Source organism: Rhinoderma darwinii, chromosome 4 (genome assembly GCF_050947455.1).
Source record: "Rhinoderma darwinii isolate aRhiDar2 chromosome 4, aRhiDar2.hap1, whole genome shotgun sequence".
In the NCBI taxonomy this organism is placed as follows: Eukaryota; Metazoa; Chordata; class Amphibia; order Anura; family Rhinodermatidae; genus Rhinoderma; species Rhinoderma darwinii.
In genome coordinates, this window is record NC_134690.1 from 47084681 (window position 1) to 47109391 (window position 24711).

The 24711-nt window shown below is 41.3% G+C and overlaps 1 protein-coding gene across 2 annotated transcripts in view; it reads left to right on the top strand.

The window, feature by feature from the left end:
- NBAS (NBAS subunit of NRZ tethering complex) overlaps positions 1–24711 on the top strand; it is a 655156-nt gene that overhangs the window by 60477 nt on the left and 569968 nt on the right. For both annotated transcript variants that reach the window (XM_075861089.1, XM_075861091.1), the window contains exon 12: positions 19545–19673. In XM_075861089.1, the coding sequence (XP_075717204.1) occupies positions 19545–19673 (129 nt within the window). The remainder of the gene's footprint in view (positions 1–19544; positions 19674–24711) is intronic.

The window sequence follows — 24711 nt, forward strand, 5'->3', positions numbered from 1 at the left end:
ATTAATTTAGTTCCAGCAGGTGGAACACAATTTGATTTCGAATCATCGGTGTAGGAAAGGAAAGGGAAGAAAGACTTACTAAGGCGACTCCAGTGCTAAAGTTCATATTGGCTGTTGCTTCTTTATTTGTCTAACGAAATAAGCGGAAATTGTATTTATTGTTGTATAATAGGCTTTTGGTGAGTAAATACTGATATCAGGAGGCTATTTGCATTGCTTAGTCAAGTATTGAATAACCGCTGTTCATGCTGCAGTCTGTACTGCTGAAAGCTATGCCGTGAATTGCTGAGTGTATTACATTTAGCCGTATACCTTTTATGTGGGTCATATTATATACTTGTAGGTTGCAGTTAGTGGGTTGAAGGCAGCCTCTACCATCCTCTATACAAGTATATTACACTTAAACCATTTTGTTGATGCCTTTATATTATCAAAGATCAGAATTTTCTGTGAAATTTGAACGATTAACCACTTCTCCCTGCATGCATTGTGGGCCTTAAAGGGAATGTGTTGCCAAATAAAATAAAAATGTAAGTTCCTTATTTTTATTATTTTACAAAGTTTTTGTTTTGCTGTATTTTTTTTTTCTTCCACAAGGTGGAAAGTATTAAAAATGAAATCATAATTGTGCATGTTTTCCTATGTTGGCCACCAGAGGGAGCACTTCCCAGAATTACAGCAAGGTGAATCAGGCAGAGCAGCCTGATCTACAGTTGCTGTAAATGTGGGAGACTCACCCCACCCTATTTTTGGTTACAAGCCAGGAAAAGGTGTCTTCAAATTGCTAAGCATTGTCCAGCTCTCATTTTGGGAGAGCTTTTACAATGGCAGCTGGCAGAAGCTATAGGACACACAAAAAAGGCTAAGAATGATGAAAGGCAAGAGGGAAGCCCCTGTGGTGAATGACTTTTCAGTTGACAGGTAAACACGGCGTGTATTTTTTGACACATTTTACGTGCGGAAAAGCGCTTTAAACGCTTGATTTAGCTTCGCATTTACATCAATGGGAAAGTGCGGCGTTAGTACATACAACACGATTTTTTACGCGAGCGTTTTTAAACTCGTTGCGGAAAAAAGGAAGCGTCTTGTCAATTCTTTGGCACGTAAAGCGCGGCAAATGTTCCCATAGTCCAAAATTACACAAAATGCGTCAAACACGTAAAAAATGCCTGTATTTTAAAAGGCGCTTCACAAGAAACGCTAGTGTATTTTATAAGTCTACTCGTCGTTTTGTTTTTTTTTGAGTTGTGTGAACATGCCCTAATGGAATTATTTTTCATTGGCCTGTAGTTTCTATTGCGGTGCAGGGAGAAGACCGAAGTCGCGGTAGGTGAGAAGATTTTTTTTTTATATATTACTAACTTTATTTTTTTTATTTTGCAGGTTCTGCTCGACCGTTTGGACTACGTCGTAGATACGCTGGACTACTTCGATAATCTATGTTTAAAAAAAAAAAAAAAAAAATGGTTAATGAGGGTTGTGCGGGCGAGTTTTTATTTGAATAAAAAAATATTTTCTTTGGGTGTATTCAACAGTGCAGTTTTGCCGCATTTTCACCACACAGCCGAAAACCACATTGAAAAAATTGTGGTATAAACGCATGCGCTATTCGATGTGGCTTTCGGCCGCACGGGATAGACGCGGCAAAACTGCACTGTATGAGTACACCCTCAGGCCCTGTTCACACAGAGTTTTTTGCAGGCAGAAAAAAAAATGTGCCTCAGAATTCCTTCAGGAATTTTGAAGACTATTTTAAACTGCCTCCACTTTTTCCCCGCTGATTTTCGTGACCGTTTTCGTCCACGGCCATTGAAGGTAATTCAAGAACCATGGGCAAAACGCCTCAGAAAAGATTTTAATGGGAGGTCAGATGCGGAAGCCGCAAGAAAGGAAACGCCGCTTTTTTTTTCCCCTTTGAGCAGACAAAGGCCACCCGGGAAAAAAACCGCCTCTGCCTCCCATTGAGATCAATCCGGGGAGATTTCAGGGGTTTTATTTCGCGGATTCCGACGTGATTTCCGCATCAAAATCGGCGCCAGCGAGCTCTGTGTGAACAGGGATTTATATCTCTGCATCTCTGTTTTTTTAATACTTTATTAGCACCTTCGTAATGGCAGTTGTCTGTTTTGACAACGTCCATTACTAAGACGGTGCTTAGTGTTAGCCAGTAAAAAGGCTGCAACTAACTCCCCATTATTAATCCGGTATCCACCGCCATCAGGGGTATCGGGAAGAGCCGGGTACGATCCAGTATCTGACCATCTGTAGTGATGGTCGGGCACTGGGGCAGCTGCAGGCTGGTATTATTGGGCTGGGAAGGGCCAAAAGAAGTGGCCCTACCCACCCTGGTAATGCTATGCTGCGGCTGTTTTATTGTATCTGGCTGGTTATCGTACCCGGCTCTCCCCGATACACCTGGTGGCGGTGGGTACCAGGGTAATAATGGGGGGGTTAGTTGCAGCTTTTTTGCTGGCTAACACTAAGCCCCACCTTAGTAATGGTCGTAGTCAAACAGACAACTGCCATTACTAAGGTGGTAATAAAGTATTAAAAAAAAAAACAGACATAAGAAAACAATTTTTTATTGCAATAAAAACCTCCCCCGCACAACCCTCTTTCACCATTTTATTTAAAATAAAATTAAAAAAAGTAGATCATCCACGTAATCCAAACGGTCTAGTGGAACCTGCAAAACAAAAAAAAAAGTTCGTAATATGCCGCTTCTTCATTCCTTGCTCCTACTGTGAATCGCCATGTAGTTACATGGCAGTTCACAGAAGGAGCAAGGAACAACGTAGTAGCGGTGCTTGCTGCTATTCCTTCAAAACTGCCGCCAATCGGCTGTTTTGAAGGAACAGCGGCGAGTACCGCTGCTCCGTCCAGCGCCCCCCTCAAACTAACCCCTCTAAACATGCAACCGCACCACACACAGACCCCCACGCAGTCACACACCTTATGTGCATGTTTGGGGGGGTTTAGTGTGTGTGTGGGGGGGCACTCGACGAAGCAGTGGTGCTCGCCGCTGATCTTCAAAACAGCTGATTAGCGGCTGTGAAGGATCAGCGGCGCTTGTGTGCTGCTGATCCTTCATAGCCACCTATCAGCTGTTTTGAAGGAACAGCGGCGAGCACCGCTGCTCAGTCGAGCCCCTCCCCCCCCCCAAACATGCAACCGTACCACACACAGACCCTCCCCACACACACTCACACACAACTTACCTGCATGTTCGGGGGGGTTTGTTTGCATGTGAGGGGCGCTCGACGGAGCAGCGGTGCTCACCACTGATGCTTCATAGCCGCCAATCGGCTGTTTTGAAGGAACAGCGGCGAGTACCGCTGCTCCGTCCAGCGCCCTCCTCAAACTAACCCCTCTAAACATGTAACCGCACCACACACAGACCCCCACGCAGTCACACACCTTATCTGCATGTTTGGGGGGGTTTAGTGTGTGTGTGGGGGGGCACTCGACGAAGCAGTGGTGCTTGCCGCTGATCTTCAAAACAGCTGATTAGCGGCTGTGAAGGATCAGCGGCGCTTGTGTGCCGCTGATCCTTCATAGCCACCTATCAGCTGTTTTGAAGGAACAGCGGCGAGCACCGCTGCTCAGTCGAGCCCCTCCCCCCCCCCCCCCCCCCCAAACATGCAACCGTACCACACACAGACCCTCCCCCACACACACTCACACACAACTTACCTGCATGTTCGGGGGGGTTTGTTTGCATGTGAGGTGCGCTCGACGGAGCAGCGGTGCTCACCACTGATGCTTCATAGCCGCCGATCAGCTGTTTTGAAGGAACAGCAGCGGGCACCTTCGAGCGCTTCCTCCCACACACAGACCCCCCCCCCCCCCCCAAACATGCAACCGCGCCATCTGTCGAGGGCAAGCACCGCTGCTCTGGCAAGCGCCGCCCCCGCATGCGCAGTACAGAGCGAGACGGCAGATGCACAGGATGTAAGGAACGGCTCCCGTTCGTTATGTCCTATGCCCTGTAGCTGCCGTATTCCATCTGTGTATGTGTCACGAAGAGACACATACACAGATGAAATAGAACATGGCAGCCCCCAGTAAATGAAAAAAGTATTAATAAAAAAAAACATTTCATGTGAAAAAATAAAGTACATATAAAATTGTATTAAATAAAAACACATAAATTTAAAAAAAAAAAAGATTCATGATACCTTTCCTTTTAATGACCAAAGCAAAATTAGCAGTTTCACTGTGTCTTTATTTATTTGGTTATAACTTTGTAGGAATCATATGTATCCCTATAAATTTGCTATGTTTTTTTTTTCCTGCAGAAACGGGGCTTAACTTTGGTGGTATATACTATAGGTTTTTCTTTTTTGTTTTTTGTTTTCAAAATCTTAGAAAAATGCATAAAAAAAATAAAATAAAATCAGTTTTCTTCAGTTTGTTGTGTAAAAGTTTTTAAATTAATGTTTTTACTTTTGCATGCCTCTAGATTTATTTCTGAATTTGTTCTGATTGCTTGGGTACCAAATATGTTGGTGTAGGTTATCTTACTGGGCACTTGGCAATGCCTCAAACTAAAGGTGTCCAATTTGGCCTAAGGATGACTGTTTCCAAAGCTGATTTTTAGGCACCATAATGTCTTTGCAGAGGCCCTGTGGTGTCGGATCATAAAAATGACCCAATCTGGGAAAGAAGACCCCACAGTGTTTTTACCTATTGGTATAGTTTGTGCCTAGGCCTTTTCAGATTTTTTTCAGCTTTTTGATGAAATCTGACATAAAATATATAAAATGTTTGACACTGTATATTATCATAGACCTGAAGAACTTCATCTAGGGGTATAGTGAGAATTAGAAGAAAAAAAGTTATTCTCTAACAGATGTAGAGACCCCCCCCCCCCCCCCCTACACATCCAGAATAATCATTCTGACAGGTTCACTTTCGCATAAGGAATCCCTCCCTATTTTGGCTCTACCTAATTCAGTAATTTGCTACTGTATGGTAGGTCTCAAAGCATGGGTAATTACACTGTCCTGGATTTGAAGGGCAAAAAAAAGTGTATCCCTTCTTCGCCCATTTTTTAGGCAAACTCTGCATCTCTTCTGCGGATACCTTTGCGTCTCAGTGGCAGGGACCGGATGTAAAAAGTGACGCTCCGTGAGTCTCTTGACATCTTCTGACTCGTGGCGTCCTACTTCCCCCACCTCCAAATAAAAGATGTTCAATAATTTTTTCTTGGAATTCCATTAAAAGCAGAAACCTGCATCCGATATATTGCCACCTTCTTATACCAGGCTCTAGTTTTTCTTTTGATAAAATAAGTTTGGAGAGCCTGGTCTGAAAGGTCGGCGCCACCCATGAACCTGTTGTACTCTGTAATACAGAGCGGTTTCTGTCTGTTCGCTGTAGCGCCTCTCTCTCTGACAGTGACCTTGGTGTCAGCATGTATAGTGTACAGCATAAAAACCTCTCTCCGATCATTGCACTTAAGTGCAAGAAGTTCATCAATTGATTCCCCCTTTGCCAGTCACATTGAGAGACGTTGTGGTGGCAATCATTTGCGGTTTCTGCGAGCTGTCCCACAGGCCCCTGTTTTGTCAGCGTGAAGGCTTTTGAAAAGTGTCACGCTAGAATAAAAATTGTCAGTATATACTCTGTAGCCTTTTTGAAGGAACGGCTGCATAATGTCATGGACTATTTTCCCACTGGCACAAGGTTTTATGGGCATCCTGTGGGATTTATTTATCAGTCTCTGCCCTCCTATATATTGAAGCCGCATGTGTAACCGGTCTTACTCACTCGTATTTATATAGTTTTAAGCCATGTCTCGCTCTCTTTGAAGGTATGTACTGCCTAAAACCCAATCGTCCATTAAAATTTACATGGGATTCATGCACACTTAAGTTCATGTCAGGATTGTAGGATGCTGCCCAGTAAGAACATGTGGACGTTTTTTTTACAATCCCAATATTCAGAATAAGCCCTAAAATTTTTTTTTTTACCTCACAGACATTTGTAGGAACTCGGACCCTTGCATGACCGCATGCAGGCTTTTCCGTCAAAAACTGCCTCACATAGAGGTTCGTCTGGTCCACAATTAATTGCAAAATCTCATCCGTAAAAAAAAATATAAAAATTGTGTGGGGCAAAATTCGCGGAGTCAATATTTATGCCCGGAGTTGACATAAATTGGAGCACCTGAGGAATAAAGTTTGCTGCAGGATCCCCAAAAATTTGCGGTACTATAGGATCTCTAGTTCCCGCGTGGTGTGGCTTCGGCAACAACTGCATCTTCCATAAGGGGAGTTGTTGTGGAAGCTCCAGAAGCAGTACTGGTAGTGTCGTTGTAAAATATTTCCGATTACCTCCTCCTATCAGACGGTCTCCTAATGCTGTCTCCGAGTCCCCAGTTGTAACCTAACAACTGGGGTATGGAGATATCCGCTCTGCTTGCAGCGCGGTCCCATTCTAAAGTGCTGCTGTGAAAATTCGGCGCTCTAGAATAAAGCCCACTAATGTGCACCGGGAAAAGTCGTATTGGCGGTCATTAAGGGGTTAAAAACTGGCCAAGGAGTGTGTGAAAGTGATTAAAATATGTTTGTGGCATCCATTTTGTATATCTGGCATCCCTTTTTGTATCCTAAAACAATCCATTTAGCGATTAAGAAGTCATCTGTTGCTTTAAGACAGTATATTAATGCTCACCTCGTCTGTTCCCGCCTGCTATCTATCTGAGTCTGTTACAAGAAATATGTGTTGGCCTTGGGGTTGCAATTCTATGAAAAGGTCTTTCATGAGAAAGAACAAGTCATAAAGATAAGTGTATTCTGGCCTCAGAACAATTGCAGGTGCGGGCTATCCGTTGGGATGGTGTAAAGGATCTGCCAGGCACTACGTCTGGGTATACTCCCAGGATTAATCAGTCGACACCTGAGGCCAGACCTCAAAGACTGACACCTGCTCCCACCAATCAGGGTGGCAGGCTCAGGAGTGGGAGAGCCTATCGCGGCCTGGTCAGTCAGAGTTAGCTCCGCCCCCTGTCCATTTATACCTGCCGTTTTCTCTTCCTCCTTGCTTGTTATTCTTCTTGGATTCCTGGCCCCACTGCTGCCTTGCTCCAGCCTGCTTCTGCCGTGCTTCTGCCTTGCTTCAGTTCCGCTTATCCTGCTTCGCTTTGCCCCTGGCTTGCTTCCTGCTCCATGCTCTCGTTGGTATACTCCACTACTTCCTGATCCTGACTGGCTCATTCACCGCTCCGTTTCCTCGCGGCGTTCCGTGGGCTACTGTATTCCCTTGCGTGTTCCCTGTTTGTCTCCCTTGCACTTAGACAGCGTAGGGACCGCCGCCAAGTTGTACCCCGTCGCCTAGGGCGGGTCGTTGCAAGTAGGCAGGGACAGGGCGGTGGGTAGATTAGGGCTCACTTGTTCCCTTCACCTCCTTCCTGCCATTACAGATGGCGTAAGAATTTAATGAGAATTATAGTTGTACATTTAAAAATCTTTTAAGCATGGAAATTGGCTCCGTACGAATATCTTTTCATTGTATGCTATTGGCTGAACCAGAGTCATTGTCACATTGTAAATGATTGGCTGAAATCAAGTCCACACTCTTTTTGAAAGATATTATTGTAATAGCTTTGGTCAATAGGAGTGTTTTTGGGTATACAAAGCAGTGCCTCTTACTTCTCTCCGATATATCGCTATAACCTATGATTTGGATCTGGATAAGTTCCCTCGGAGGGTATCGGTTGACATACCCGTCTGAAACTTCAGTCTAATATATTTTGTCCATGATTGCGTTAACAGAGTGCATTTGCCTTAAAAAGATAGTAAGGACTTGATACATGGTGGACGGCAGGGCCTCATGCCCACAACAGTATTGTGACTCTGTAGGACCTCCGAGCTGTTCAAAACCATAATACGGCACCCATAGAAGTCTATGTACCTCTGTATGCTTCCAATTTCATGCTGAGGCATATTGATGTTTTTTCTGCATGATTCCAATAGCGAATAAGAAGAGCGTTGGGGATACATGTGCCTCTGTACAGGCTTTATATACACGGATCTGCCCTATGCATAAGGCCTAAATGAAACCAAAAAAGGATCCCTGACCAAATCAAGTTTAACCTTCCTCTTGAAGCGCAAATGAGCAGACTGAAATTTTGGATATATTACGAGAAGGTCTAGCTTATTGGAAAAGATGGATGAACTTGATCACAGAAGTCACGAAAAGTGACATCGGAGAGGCTGCAGACAGTGCAAACTTAGACAACGCAGTCAGAAAATTTGCCAAATTGATCAAAGTGGTGCATGATGCCATGTCCCTATTTTGCTGCCCCTTTTCTCTTAAGCCACGCCGCCTTGTTGAGCATGTCGAAAAAAAATGTTTCTGAAGGAATGTGGCACATGGCAGAATTCTGGCACAAATTGAATAGTAAATCTGTAAATGGTAAAAAGTTGATTTTGAGAAGCTTAAAGGGTTATCGTCATCTAAGATATTTATGGCATATCCAAAGGAAAATATGCCATGAATGTCTGATAGATGCGGATACCAGCTGTGGGACACCTGTCCCAACTGTTGAGGCAGCCAGTGGCCGCCGCATCCAGGCGGAGAATGTTTTGTTCTGTTCTGTTTTATAGGAGTTCTAGAAACAGACAATCAAATGTCCTTGGCTAACTCTCATACAAGTAAATTGAGAGAGCTGCACACGTGCGGCCACGTCTCCATTTATTCTCCACACTTATGTGGTGGCCGCCTTAGGCGGGACGAGGTTTGGGGATCCCCATTCTCAACATAGGTGTGGGTTCCAAAGCTAAACGCTTCATTTATCAGACATTTACCGCATATCCCGTAGATATTCCCTAAATGTCTTGATGGGAATGATCCTTTAAATATCAAAATAGTCCCCGGTATACTTGGTTTGGGGACATAATTTACTTTCTAGTAGTTCCTAGAGAACACAGGAGCATATACAAGTGCTGTGGTCGGAAGTTTGAATTCTCTTGGACAGCATTCTTCTTTATATTGTAGAGGATCTGTGATGAGGAAGCAATTGTATCTAATAAGTTTTTCTCCATCACATACCGTACATTTATGGCATATCAATAGGATATTCCAGAATTATCTAATGGCTAGGCTGGGTTCCAGCCAATCGATTTAAACAAAGGATCCATATTTCTCTTCTTAATACAGCAGCCCCTTCATTTTGGTAACTTGTCGGGGTCCATCGGTCGGGCCCTCACCCATTAGACAGTTATGGTATGTCCTATCAATAAGCTGAATATGTAGGTGAGTGCAGTTCCGGAGAAACAAACTCTAGACTCTATTTGTGGTTCCATATGGTTGTCCTGGCACCTTTTGTAGAGGTGTTAAACTTTACCTTTACCTTTACCACTAAAGTGTCTGAATTCAGCCGTGCACCATCCATTAGGCACGGTGAAAACTTTTTATTTTCTCAAGCAGCATTCCAACCCTGCCAGCAGGAGGCAGCATTTTGGCAGATATACAGTCTATTTTTGTGCTCCATCTCCAATTTGAGGAAGAAGAAAGGGACGACGACGATATTTAAATTCTGAAAAAAGATTAGAAACACCCGTGGGCTGAACTTTTTGGTAATTTAATTGCACTGAGGCCAAAATCTCAATGCGTAAACCTGGCATAAGTGAACCTTTGCACTATCTGCCAAGTTGAAAATAAAAATGAGTAAAAATATGCTTTGGCAAGTCATTGAGAACAACAATTATCACCGAGGCACAGACTTTTTTTTTTTGAGATGAGCGGTCAGTGACCTATGGAGTGAAATAACTGCGGTGTCATTCCTGCCCGCAAGTTAGCAGCTTGAAGTGCCTCTGTCCAATGGGTGGTTGCTTAAGGGTTAAGTCATATTTTATTGACTTGGAAACACTTAGCCGGTATCTTCTCTGTAAATGGGCCGTATAATTGTGGCCTTTTGTGGAGGATATCTTGTAAAACATCACACAAGCGTAAAAGCTGACTGCTATTCATCGCGTTATGTTGCTTTTATTTTCCAGCTCCTTTGTCAGTAAGCAGTGCTAATTTAACAATCCGGTAAAACAGATGCATTTCCCTTGAGATAAGAGTCCGAGCTTGTCCTGTGAGATGTGTTGGATGCAGCGATGTAATCCTCGTCCCGCTCTGGGGCGTTTGTTATTAAATTACTAATGTTCATTTGAATTTAGTAGCCTGATTTGTGGGCTCCAGGGATGTCCCTTATACAGATGGTTAGCCCGGTTTATAGCCCGGACAAGCTGCGCTTGTATATAGAGAACTCTCTGAATTTGTATACAAATGGTTTCATGGAAAGAAATTGAAATAAACATTTCTCCGTGGAGCCAAATATAACATTGATTACGACAATTTCCTTAAATTTTTCTCTCATCGAAGTATCCACCCTTAGCAATGATCACAGCAGTGCAAACGCGGGGCATTCGGTCGGTCAACTTTCCTAAAGCTTCAGCTCCGATTACAGCCCACTTCTTTTTTTTAGAAACTCTCAAAGGTGATTTTGATCCGTAGGTCGCTCATCTCGAATACACCTGTCCAGAAGATCCCAAAGAACTTCAATTGGATTGCAATTGGGACTCTTCGGTGGCCAAACCATGTCACTTGTTGTTTCGACTGAACATACTTTTTACAGACGGGAGGTATGTTTAGGGTCGTTCTCTTGCTGTAGTGTGAAACCACAACCGATCACACCGGTGCCGGAAGGGATGGCATGGCGCACGACAATGTTTTGGTAGCCTTTGCAGTCCATGATTCCTTCGATTTTTAGTAAGTCCCCAACCGCACCATCTCTGAAACATCCCCAGACCATAATGGTGCCGCCTCCATGCTTGACTGTGGGCTGAATGCAAGCGACAAACAAACTTTCGCCTCTTGGACCCAAACACCTCGAGCCTAATTAATCTGTAAAAAGAACCACCTTCTACTGACTAGTGGTTCAGCTCCTGTGCTTTTTAACAGACAATAGCCTATTCTTTTAATTAACCCTTTCCCGCCGCAGCCATTTTTGGGATTTTAACTTTAGTCTTTTCCTCCCCACCTGCCAAAAGACATAAATGTTTTTATTTTTCCATCAATATTGGCGTTTATCATGATTCTGACAGGTTCCTATTAAGCCCTGCCTTTGGCAGGGCTTATAGGAGCACATGGATAGCATTCATTAGGCCCCCAGGCTGGCATGGCAACCATCGGCACCCCGCAATTGCATCATGAGGGCTGTCAGAAGGGGGCCGCCCACTCTTTGACAGCTTAAATCCCGGGGTCGCTATTGACCACGGCATCTAAGGGGTTAAACGGGTGGAATTGAAGTGATCTTTGATTCCGCCCGTTGCAGTGGGGTGTCTACTCAACATACAGTCGACACCCACTCAGTATGGAGCGGGCTCGGCCTGTGAGCCTGCTTCATACTCCCTCTTAATGGCTGTCACATACGGTTACGTGACATTGCGTTAAGGGGTTAACCCTTTAGTAATCCGCTTTATGACCAAGCGATTTTTTTTTTCCCCAGTTTTTGCCATCGTCTCATTTCAAAAGCCATAACTTTTTTATTTGTGCAAAAATGTAGCCGTGTGAATGCTTGTTTTTCGCGGGATAAGGGTAAAGAAAACTGAAATTCCACCATTTTTTTTTTTTATGCATCTTAAATTTATGCCGTTTACCATGTGGTTTAAATAACAGTAACGTTGTTCTGCGGGTCGTTAAGATTATGCCGATAAAAAATGTCAGTTTTTTTTGTTTTGCTACTTTTTAAAACTAAACACTTTTAAAAAAAAAAAAATTGTTGTTTTTGCATTATCATATTCTGAAAGCCATACATTTTTTTATTTTTTCACCGATGTAGCTGTTTGAGCGCATTTTTGTTGAGGGACGACTTGTAGCTTTTATTGGTACCATTTCGAGCTAAATGCGACTTTTTAATCACTTTTTACTGCATTTTTTTGGAAGGCATGATGGACCGAAAAACACCAATTCTGGCAATTTTGTTATTTTTTTACGGCGTTCAACATGCAGGTTAAGTAATGTAATGGTTTCATAGTTCGAGTCGTTACAGACGTGGCAGTACCAATTATGTGTAGCTGTTTATATTTTTTGTCGTTTTTTTCTTAAAGCATTTTGTTAGGGGGAAAAGTACGGTTTTAATTATTTTTTTACTTTGGATTCTTCATCAATTTGTTATTAACTTTGTTAATCAATTTTTTTTGTTTTTAGTCCCACTATGGAACTTTACTATGTGATAATTTTATCGCTTTTATATTACGCTGCAATTTTGCAGTGTATTGTTCCTGTCCGTGTAAAATTGACAGGCATTCTATTAGGCCATGACTTTGGCAGGGCCTAATAAGCATGCACTGATGGCAGAACTGGCAGCCATTGTTAGGCTCTTGGCTGCCATGGGAACCATTATCACCCCACAATCTCGTCGCGGTGATTCAGTTGTGGTGACAGAGGGATCCCCCTTCCTCTGAATCCACTTAAATGCTGTGGTCTTTATTGACCGCAGCATCTGAGGGGAAAAGCGGCCGGGATTGGATGGAATTCCAATCCCGGCCATTAAAGCAGGAGCCTGGATGTCTTTAGACAGGCAAACACCCACAGTAGCCAATACTGGACACAGCACCATGAAAAGGCAGTGCTGTGACAGAGGTACTCTTATTGACTGCCACGAAAAGACGTATGGGGGGTTAACTCATTTATTCCACCTTAGTAAGGGATGACTTATTGCTAGGCCAAAAACAAATAGTTTCCACAGCACTGGACTGCAGGTGGGTGCACACCTCAATTGGACCTGGTCCATGGGCCTCAATATCAGGCAGACAAAAAAGTGACCATTTTTTGTCTGCCTTATTGCTAGGCCATGCCATCACTTATTCATGATTGCTCGTGCTTTGGTTTCTGGGCAGGGTACTGCAATACAGCCCGTAGTCCCTTAAATGGGAAACGCTCTATGCAGGCAGGCTGGCTAGTACCTATCATTTACTACGGGAAGGAAAAAGAGTACAGGTTGTTTTTTTGTTTTTTTTTTGAGTGTACCTGGGTACACTACCTGATTTACTATTTTTTGTATTTTAGAGGAAATGTTCTTACCAATCTGATTCTATTTTACAAAGCTTTTAAAGGGGTAATCTGGTTTATAAAGAATATTTTCAAATACCCTAGTAGGGCATTATGTCAATAGAAGAGAGTCCCTCATTCTTGACTTTCTTCAAAAGGCTGGAGCAGAGAGAAGGGGTAGTCCAGGATTAGAAAAACCTGGCTGGGGGGACTCCTATCAAAATGCAAAGATCTTTCAATTGTTTTTAATAGAAATAGAGCTTCTTAAGGATTTGGTATAATATATGTTTTCACGGTACCAAATCTTAGAATCACTTGGTCACACTAAAAGCCGTATTGAAAACCTTAAGTGTTTTTATTGGATTGGAGTAAATCAAGCATAATATTGCTTTAACCCCTTCCCGACATTTGCCGTACATGTACGTCATGGAAAGCATTGACTTCCCGCATCTTGCCGTACATGTACGCCGAATGTGTGGGACCGGCTCAGAAGCTGAGCCGGTGCCATCATCACCGGATCTCAGCTGTATCTTACAGCTGACATCCGGCTGTAACGGCGGGGACCGAAATTAGCTTCGATCCCCGCCATTAACCCCTTAAGTGCAGCGCTCAAACGCGATCGCTGCACTTAAGGTGTTTGCAGCTCATCGGAACCCCAGTAATGAAATTGCCGGGGTTCCGGTGGCTGCAATGGCAACCGGAGGCCTAATACTGGCCTCCCGGTCTGCCTAGCACCGAAGCCGGTCAAGATCCGCCCGGCGGCGGAGCCTGATCGGCTTCCGTAGCTGCCGGCAAGATGGCGCCGGGTCAGGAGCTGATCCGGCGTCATCAGCGGTGGAAGTCAGCTGTACTGTACAGCTGACATCCACCTGTAACGGCAGGAACCGGAGCTAGCTCCGATCCCTGCCATTAACCCCTTCGATGCAGCAATCGAAAGCGATTGCTGCATCGTAGCGGTTACTAGCAGATCGCCAGCCCTGACAGGCAATCAGGACTGGCGACTGCTGTTATGGCAACAGGAGACACAATGGTCTCCTGCTCTGCCATTACGGAAGCCGATTTAGGCCCTGCCGTAAGGCGAAGCCTAATCGGCTTGCCGTCAGTGAATGACTGACAGATCTAATACATTGCACTACATAGGTAGTGCAATGTATTAGAAAAAAAAAAATCTGACCGTTGGACCTTCAAGTCCCCTAGTGGGACTTGAGAAAAAGTGTAAAAAAAAGTGCAAATAATAAAAGTTTGAAAACAATAAAAGTTTCAAGTAATCAAATAAAACACAATCCCCCTTTTACTCTTATCAAGTCCTTTATTATTGAAAAATAATAATAAACCATATGTATTTGGTATCGCCGCGACCGTAACGACCTGAGGTATCAAAATATTATATTATTTATTGCACGCGGTGAACAGCGTAAAAAAAAACGTAAAAAACGTTACCAGAGTTTCTGTTTTTTAGTCACTTTGCCCTACAAATGTTAGAATAAAAAGTGATCAAAAAGTCGCACGTATCCAAAAATGGTACCTATAAAAACTATAGCTCGTCCCGCAAAAAACAAGCCCTCATACACCTCCGTCGACAAAAAAATTAAAAAGTTATGGTTCTCAAAACTTGGCGACAGAAAAAATACATTCTTTTTACAAAAGTAATTTTATTGTGCAAAAAGTTGTAAAACATAAAAAAGTGCTATCAATTAGGTATCGCCGGAATCTTACTGACCCGCAGAATAAAGGTAACATGTAGTTTATAACGCATGGTGAACGCTGTATAAAAAAAAAACGAAAAAAGCTGTGCCAGAATTGCGTTTTTTTGTTCACCTTTTATCCTATTTTTTGGGATGCCAGGTAATCAAAAAGTTGCATGTACCCCAAAATCGTACCAATAATAACTACAGCTCGTCCCACAACAAACCAGCCCTCATACCGCTACGTCTATGAACAATAAAATCAGTTATGGCTCCAATAAGTCAGGAAATAAAAAAATATGCAGTTGTGCCGGCCCGAGGGGAACATTTCTTCTGTTTGAAGAGGCGATTTATCAAGGACCTAAAATTAGGGAACCAGGAAAGGGAGGGCCCAAACATATCCGCTGGAAGCGACGGTGCACGTATTATATCAGGACAAGACTTCCCAGCAAAATTCCCCAAACTACAAAGGCGCGGAGTGTGGACCAAAAGGGGCATAAGAAAGGACGCCATATATCAGTGCGACACCGGCCTGTGCAGAAAGGATTGTGTCACAGCGTAACACACATCTATGGATCATTTTATTGTTTTTTTTTACCCCATTATTATACCACCTGACTATGCCCCTTATATACTCCGCCCGGCTTACATATGCCCTACATTATAAACGGAAACACCAGTAAGACTCCAAACAAAACTACTACCAAGCAAAATCCACGCTCCAAAAGCCAAATGCCGTTTCCTCCCATCTGAACCCTACAGCGTGCCCAAACAGCAGTTTCCTTCCACATATATAGCACCGTCATACCCGGGAGAACCCTTTTAGCAATTTTTGGGGTGTGTGTCTCCAGTGGCATAAGCTGGGCACGACATATTTGCCACTGAATGGCATATCTAGGGAAAAATATAAATTTTTAATTTGCACCATCCACAGCGCATTCATTTATGGAAAAGACCTGTGGGGTGAAAATGCTCACTACACCCCTTAATAAATGCCTTGAGGGGTGCAGTTTCCATAATGGGGTCACTTATCAGGGGTTTATTTTTATTATTTCACATCTGAGCCTCTGCAGTTGTGAACCAATACTTTGTAAATCGCCAAATTAGGCCTCAATTTTACATGGTACGCTTTCACTCCTGAGCCTGGTCGACTGTCCAGGCAAGAGATTAGGGCCACATGTAGGGTGTTTCTAAAACCAGGAAACCCAGCATAATAATTAGAGAGCTGTCTTGTTATGATGGCACAAGCTGGGCACCACATATTGTCCACATATCTGTGGAAAAAATCCCATTTTCACTCTGCAACATCGAGTTCACCCTAATTTCTACAAAACATCTGCAGGGTTAACATGCTCACTACACCCCTAGGTAAATGCATTGAGGGGTGTAGTTTCCAAAATTGGGTCACTTCTGGGGGGTTTCCACTGTTTTGGGCCCACAGGCGCCCAGAAACCAATCCAGCAACATCTGCACTCCAAATGGCGGTCCTTCCCTTCTGAGCCCTGCCGTGTGCCCAAACAGCAGTTTATGACCACATATGGGGTATTGCCGTACTCAAAAGAAATTGCTTTACAAATGTTGGGTTCTTTTTTTTCCTTTTATTTGTTGCGAAAATGAAAAAATGTGTGCTAAAGCTACGTCTTATTGAAGAAAAAGGATTGTTTTTATTTTCACTGCCCAATTCTAATAAAATCTATGAAACATCTGTGGGGTCAAAATGCTCACTACGCCCCTAGATGAATTCCTCAAGAGGTGTAGTTTCCTAAATGGTGTCACTTTTTTGGCGCGTTCATTGTTTTTTCCCCTCGGGGGCTTTGCAAATGTGACATGGCCGCCGCAAACCATTCCTGCTCAATGTGATCTCCAAAAGCCAAATAGCGCTCTTTCCCTTCTAAGCAAAGCCGTGTCTCCAAACAGCCGTTTATTACCACATGTGGGGCATTGTTTTACTCGGGAGAAATTGCTTTACAAATTTTGTGGTGCTTTTTCTCCTTCAGTCCTTCTGGAAATTAGTAAAAATAACCTAAACCTACATTTTCTTTGAAAAAATTTAGATTGTCATTTTCGGGGCCTATTTCCAATAATTTCTGCAAAAAACCTGTGGGGTCAAATCGCTCACTATACCCCTAGATAATTTCCTCAATGGGTGTAGTCTCCAAAATGGGGTCACTTGTGGGGGGTTTCCACTGTTTTGTCTCCTCAGGGACTTCGTAAATGTGACAAGGCCTCTCAAACCATTCCTGCGAAATTTGAACTCCAAAAGCCAAATAGCGCTCTTTCCCTTCTCAGCCCTGCCATGTCTCCAAACAACCGTTTATTACCACACGTGGGGTATTGTTTTACTCGGGAGAGATTGGTTTACAAATTTTACGGTGCTTTTTCTCCTTCAGTCCTTGTGGAAATGAGAAAAAATTAGCTAAACCTACATTTTCTTTGAAAAAATTTAGATTGTCATTTTCAGGGCCTATTTCCAATAATTTATGCAAAAAACCTGTTGGGTCAAAACGCTCACTATACCCCTAGATAATTTCCTCAATGGGTGTAGTTTCCAAAATGGGGTCACTTGTGGGGGGTTTCCACTGTTTTGTCCCCTCAGGGGCTTTGTAAATGTGACATGGCCTCCGCAAACCATTCCTGCTAAACTTGAGCTCCAAAAGCCAAATAGCGCTCTTTCCCTTCTCAGCCCTGCCGTGTCTCCAAACAACCGTTTATTACCACATGTGGGGTATTGTTTTACTCGGGAGAAATTGCTTTACAAATTTTACGGTGCTTTTTCTCCTTTAGTCCTTGTGGAAATGAGAAAAAAATCGCTAAACCTACATTTTCTTTGAAGAAATGTTGATTTTAATTTTCACGGCCTACTTCCAATAATTTCTGTAAAAAACCTATGCGGTCAAAATGCTCACTGTACCCCTAGATAATTTCCTTGAGGTGTGTAGTTTCCCAGATGGGGTCACTTTTGGGGGATTTTGACTGTTTTGGCACCGCAAGAGCCCTTCAAACCTGACATGGTGCCTAAAATTTATTCTAACAAAAATAAGGCCCCAAAATCCACTAGGTGCTCCTTTGCTTCTGAGGCCGGTGCTTCAGTCCAGTAGTACGCTACGGCCACATGTGGGATATTTCCTAAAACTGCAGAAACTGGGCAACAAATATTGAGTTGCATTTCTCTGGTAAAACCTTCTGTGTTATAAAAAAAAATTTACTAAAAATTTATTTCTGCAAAAAAATATGAAATTTGTAAATTTCACCTCTACTTTGCTTTAATTCCTGTGACATGTATAAAGGGTTAAGACATTTTCTAAATGCTGTTTTGAATACTTTGAGGGGTGAAGTTTTTAAAATGGGGTGACTTTTTGGGGGTTTCTAATATATAAGGCCCTCAAAGCCACTTCACAACTGAACTGGCCCCTGTAAAAATGGCCTTTTGAAATTTTCATGAAAATGTGAGAAATTGCTGCTAAAGTTCTAAGCCTTGTAATGTCCTAGAAAAATAAAAGGATGGTCAAAAAACTATGCCAATCTAAAGTAGACATATAGGGGATGTTAATTAGCAACAATTTTGTGTGGTATAACTGCCTGTCTTCAGGGAGACTGCAGGCAGGAAAACTTTCACCTTACATAATGGCTTTCATACAGCCATTCTCAAATGAATTTTCAAATTGATAGATCTATTAAAGAGATCTATTTAGTAATGTATGCAGTTACATTGTGAAAACTGGCGACAGATCCTCTTTAAGTTATTGTATAATAAAAGGTTCTTTCTCATATACTTTCAATTCCTTACTAATTTTAAGGTCTATGTTTGCTTTTTAATTGGATCATTCACATCCAGAAGAGGAAAACCTGTACCGACCTTGTACTTCTCAAAGCTAAGAGTTTGCTACAATTGTATGGGTATAGTCTCACAATGGATATTTCAAGTGGAAAAATGTGACGTGAATTTGCAAGAGAATCCACTGCAGATTAGCCCCTTTCTCGCGTGTGGAATATGTGTAAAGAAGTGACATTGTCACCTTTTCCGCCCCTGCAATGCGGTTTTCAATTATGCACCATATGGACAACCGAGCAGTTTAGCATTGAAATCAATGGGACGCTATTTGTGGTCAGTGTTCACATAGATTTCAGCACTTAACACGCACGGTTTCTGCTCCAAAATCAGTGTGAAAATCCATCGTGTACACATAGTCTTGAATACATCAGCAACAGCTGTCCGTCACCTTTGAATTCGCTTCTGAGAAATTGATAGTAAAACGATAATTTCATCAGCATATTTAATTATTATCTAATGCCTCATGGACATGACCGTGTGCGCCGGCCGAGTCCCGTCAGCGATCCGAGGAAAGATAGAACATGTCCAATATTTCCTCGGATCAGAGACTCGAATAATTTTTCACAGACCCGATTCACTGCTAAAGTGAATGGGTCCGTGAAGGCTATTGGGTGCCACTCGGATGCCGTCAAAAACGTCAACCGTCATGTGCATGAGGCATTAGGGATAATTTCCAGAGAAGGTAATTAAAAGGTGACAACCAATATGGCTGAACTTCCCGTTACCAAAATGTCTGCCGCAACTGTGTAAAAAAATCTGATATCTCTTAGTAAATCGGAATTAAAACAGCAGCCAAACCTTAGTAATTCTGCTTTATTTACTAATAAATAGTCCGTTTTATGCTTTGCTTGAGATCCTCTTTAGCACAGACCGTTCCCCAGTGTCACCGTTTTTTAAGCTGACCAAACAGTCCGATATGCACTGATCTACACGCTCTTCAGCACAGTTGTTGTTTTGACTGTTTTTTCTTTTTCTTCCAGGATGGTATTTTTAAGATGAGTCTTTCTCCTGATGGAAATCTTTTGGCAGCCGTTCATTTCTCTGGCAAATTATCCGTTTGGGAGGTTCCATCATTAAGACTACAGGGAGAGTGGTCTCAAAGTGATCAGGTATGAAGCTTTCTTTTCACAAATTTGCTGTTGCCTACTGTGAAAGTGTTCTGTGTCTCTCTTCCTCATGCCTTCGTATAGCATGTCTATCTGTCTATCATCCATCCATATGTTCGTCCGTCCGTCCATCCATGCTCTTATTTATCTGTCTTGTCTCCCATATCTACCTATCTCACACATCCCTCCATTGTCATCAGAATTTTGTTCTGCATCCCTCTGATTGTAAAGAAGTGTGATTTTTATCAGGCTTACTTTATATATTTATTTCTGCCATGGCCTCTGAATGTTCTGATTTGATTGACTGCTTTTCTTATATATAACATGAGTATACTGATGATGAGCTCTCAGAGAAAGGCAGGTATATAAATTGTCAGGTGAGAACTTTTAATCTACAGTGAACTTTACAGAACATTCTTCATTACTCTCTGTGCCTGACATGACTACAGAGCAGAACCTCTAATATGACCTATTCCCCCATAACCATAATTACAGAAGTGAAATAATTGTAAACATAATGATTTAGACTGTGTCCTGATGTGCACATTTATAGGAAGGTGTAAAACATTGTACAGGAAGTTCTGGCGAAGAGTGATAATGCACAGTATTATCTAGATCAGGGGTCTCAAACACGCAGCTTCGGGCCGCATTTGGCTCCTCAGACCCACGGGGCTCCATAGCTCCTTCGGTAGAGGAGAGAGCAGACTGCAGGAGGAGCGTGCCGGTGCTCCTTCATGCCGTCACACAGTCCCCTGTAGATTGTGTACTCCCCCAGCAGGTTTTACAGCGCTGCACCCTCCCGCCCTGTAGATAGCTCTGTTGGGGCTTGCTCTAGGAGTCGAAACCCCAGCCAGAGCACTGCTGACTGTTTGGCCGGGGATTCCTCTGCTGGAGGAGACCCGGAAGTCACTGTTCATATTTGGAGAGCGATGTCAGGGGCTTCCCCAGAGAAGGAGGGCCAGAGCAGAGACTATACTAGCGCTCTGCTACGAGACTCCTACTGTGGGGAAGCCCCTCACATCACTGTCCATATATGGACAGTGAGGTCAGGAGCAGAGCTGGAGTCCTAGGCAGAGTACTAGTACCGCTATGCCCGGGACTTCGGCTCTGGGGTTACCCCTGATATCATTGTCCATTTATGGATCGTGAAGTCAGGGGCTTCCCCAGAGTTCCGGAGCAGAGCCTACTATACTAGCGCTCTGCTCTGGGACTTCGGCTCTGGACACATATTCCACACAGAAGGCACTGTGGCACGATCTAAAGAGGGCACTGTGGCACGATCTAAAGAGGGCACTTATTGCCCCGCTCCTGAGTCCTTACAAGTGAGCGCAGTCAGGATGATGCGATACGGCCAGCGCTGCTCTAATGAGCGGTGGCACTGAAGACAGAACATTGCGGGCGCACTACGAAACACCCCCATGTTCTATCCTCAGTGCCTGAACCGCCGCTCATTAGTGCAGCGCCGGCCGCATCACCTCATGCTGACTGCGCGTGCACTTATGTCAGGAGCGGGGCAATGGTTGTATTACACAGCCGCAGCCCTGCTCTATAACGGCGGAGATCAGAGAAACCTCTCAAATCCGCCGTTATTCCCCTGAATGCTGCGATCAAAGCTGACTGCAGCATTCACGGGAAAATGAGAAGGGCCATACCATATATGGGCAGACAGCCAAGGGTCCATTGAAGGACCCCAAGTCTGTCCTACCATATTTCCTGTTGTTAGGGCATACCTAAGTATGCCCTAACAGCCTGTGTACTATCAGTACACAGGCTAATGTACTGGCATACAGATATATGCCAGTACATTAAAGTTTAAAAATAAAGTAATGTTAAATTAAAAAAAATACACATACACCTTTTTTTAAAATAAACATTAAAATAAGTCTCAATACATAAAATATACACACATTCGTATTGGGGTAGCTGTAATAACCTTCGCAACTATTTTTTTTTTGCATTTATGATGTGTACGCTGTAAAAAAAAACAAAACTGCTTTCTATCACTTATTGTGGAGCACGAGGTGTGATGAATTTAACCTCTATGTGCCTTACATTAATAGTAATTAACCCATTATGACTGAGAAACATGACGGGGTTAATTACTATTGGGGCTTATTTACACGAGCGTGTTATTCGTCCGTGCAACGCGCGTGATTTTCACGCGTGTCATACGGACCTATAATAGTCTATGGGGCCGTGCAGACAGTCCGTGAATTTTGTGCAACGTGAGTCCGTTGCAAAAAACTCACGACCTGTTCTATATTTGTGCGCTGTTCGCGCATCACGCACCCATTGAAGTCAATGGGTGCGTGAAAACCACGCATGACACACGGAAGCACTTCCGTGCGAACAGCGTGATTCGCGCAACAGCAGTGAAAAGGATGAATGAAAACAAAAGCACCATGTGCTTTTCTGTTTACAAGCATCCAAACGGAGTGTCATAATGATGGCGGCTGCACGAAAATCACGCAGCCGCGCATCATATGCTGCTGACACACGGAGCTGTTAAGTGCCTTTTGCGCACGCAAAACGCCACGTTTTTTGCGTGCGCAAAACGCACACGCTCGTGTAAACGAGGCCTTAATGTGAGGCACATTCAAAATTCATCACACCTCGCGCCTCACATCAGGAAACGGAAGAACATTTTTTTTTTATTACTGTTGGCAAAGTATCGTTTTGGTATCGAAATCGCAATACTAAACGAAGTAACGGTATTGAAGGCCAAATTCTGGTATCGTGACATCCCTAATTGTTATAGTAATGTAGTATTATTATAGTAATGTAGTAGTGTTATAGTGATGTGGTGTTATAGTGATGTAGTGTAGTATTGTTAGTAATGTAGTATTGTTGTACCAATGTAGTAGTAGTATTATAGCAATGTAGTAGTAGTAGTAGAAATGTAGTATTGTTATAGTAATGTATTGTAGAAGTAGTATTATAGTAATGTAGAAGTAGTATTATAGTAATGTAGAAGTAGTATTATAGTAATGTAGTATTATAGTAATGTAGATGTAGTATTATAGTAATGTAATGTAGAAGTAGTATTATAGTAATGTAGTATTATAGTAATGTAGAAGTAGTATTATAGTAATATAGTATTATAGTAATGTAATGTAGTATTGTTATAGTAATGTAGTAGTAGTATTATAGTAATGTAGTATTATAGTAATGTAATGTAGTATTGATGTAGTATTGTTATAGTAATGTAGTATTGTTATAGTAATGTAGTAATATTATACTGATGTAGTATTGTTATAGTAATGTAGAAGTAGTATTATAGTAATGTAATGTAGTATTGTTATAGTAATGTAGTAGTAGTATTGTTATAGTAATGTAGTAGTAGTATTATAGTAATGTAATGTAGTATTGATGTAGTATTGTTATAGTAATGTAGTAGTAGTATTATAGCAATGTAGTAGTAGTAGTAGTATTATAGCAATGTAGTAGTAGTATTATAGTAATGTAGCAGCATTATTATAGTAATGTAGTAGTAGTATTATAGTAGTATTCTAGTAATGTAGTATTCTAGTAATGTAGTAGTATTATAGTATTGTTATAGTAATGTAGTAGTAGTATTATAGTAATGTAGTGTTATAGTAATGTAGTGTTATAGTAATGTAGTAGTATTATAGTAATGTAGTAGTAGTAGTATTATAGTAATGTAGTAGTAGTATTATAGTATTGTTATAGTAATGTAGTATTCTAGTAATAGTAGTATTATAGTATTGTTATAGTAATGTAGTATTCTAGTAATGTAGTAGTAGTAGTATTATAGTATTATTTTAGTAATGTAGTATTCTAGTAATGTAGTAGTATTCTAGTAATGTAGTAGTATTATAGTAATGTAGTAGTATTATAGTATTGTTATAGTAATGTAGTATTATAGTAATGTAGTATTATAGTAATGTAGTATTGTAGTAATGTAGTAGTAGTATTATATTAATGTAGTAGTATTCTAGTAATGTAGTAGTATTATTATAGTAATGTAGTAGTATTATAGTAATGTAGTAGTAGTATAGTAATGTAGTAGTAGTATTATAGTAATGTAGTATTATTATTATTATTATAGTAATGTAGTAGTATTATTATTATTATAGTAATGTAGTAGTAGTATAGTAATGTAGTAGTAGTATAGTAATGTAGTAGTAGTATTATAGTAATGTAGTAGTATTATTATTATTATAGTAATGTAGTAGTATTATTATAGTAATGTAGTAGTATTATTATTATAGTAATGTAGTAGTAGTATTATTATAGTAATGTAGTAGTATTATAGTAATGTAGTAGTATTCTAGTAATGTAGTAGTAGTATTATAGTAATGTAGTAGTATTATTATAGTAATGTAGTGTTATAGTAATGTAGTGTTATAGTAATGTAGTGTTATAGTAATGTAGTAGTAGTATTAGTATTGTTATAGTAATGTAGTATTCTAGTAATGTAGTAGTAGTATTATAGTATTGTTATAGTAATGTAGTATTCTAGTAATGTAGAAGTAGTATTATAGTATTGTTATAGTAACGTAGTATTCTAGTAATGTAGTAGTATTATAGTAATGTAGTAGTATTATAGTAATGTAGTAGTAGTAGTATTATAGTAATGTAGTAGTAGTATTATAGTAATGTAGTAGTAGTATTATTATAGTATTGTTATAGTAATGTAGTAGTATTATAGTAATGTAGTAGTGTTATAGTAATGTAGTATTATTATAGTAATGTAGTAGTATTATAGTAATGTAGTAGTATTATAGTAATGTAGTAGTATTATAGTATTGTTATAGTAATGTAGTATTCTAGTAATGTAGTAGTAGTATTATAGTAATGTAGTAGTAGTATTATAGTATTGTTATAGTAATGTAGTATTCTAGTAATGCAGTAGTAGTATTATAGTAATGTAGTAGTAGTATTATAGTAATGTAGTAGTAGTATTATAGTAATGTAGTAGTAGTATTATAGTAATGTAGTAGTAGTATTATAGTAATGTAGTAGTAGTATTATAGTAATGTAGTATTATAGTAATGTAGTAGCAGTAGTATTATAGTAA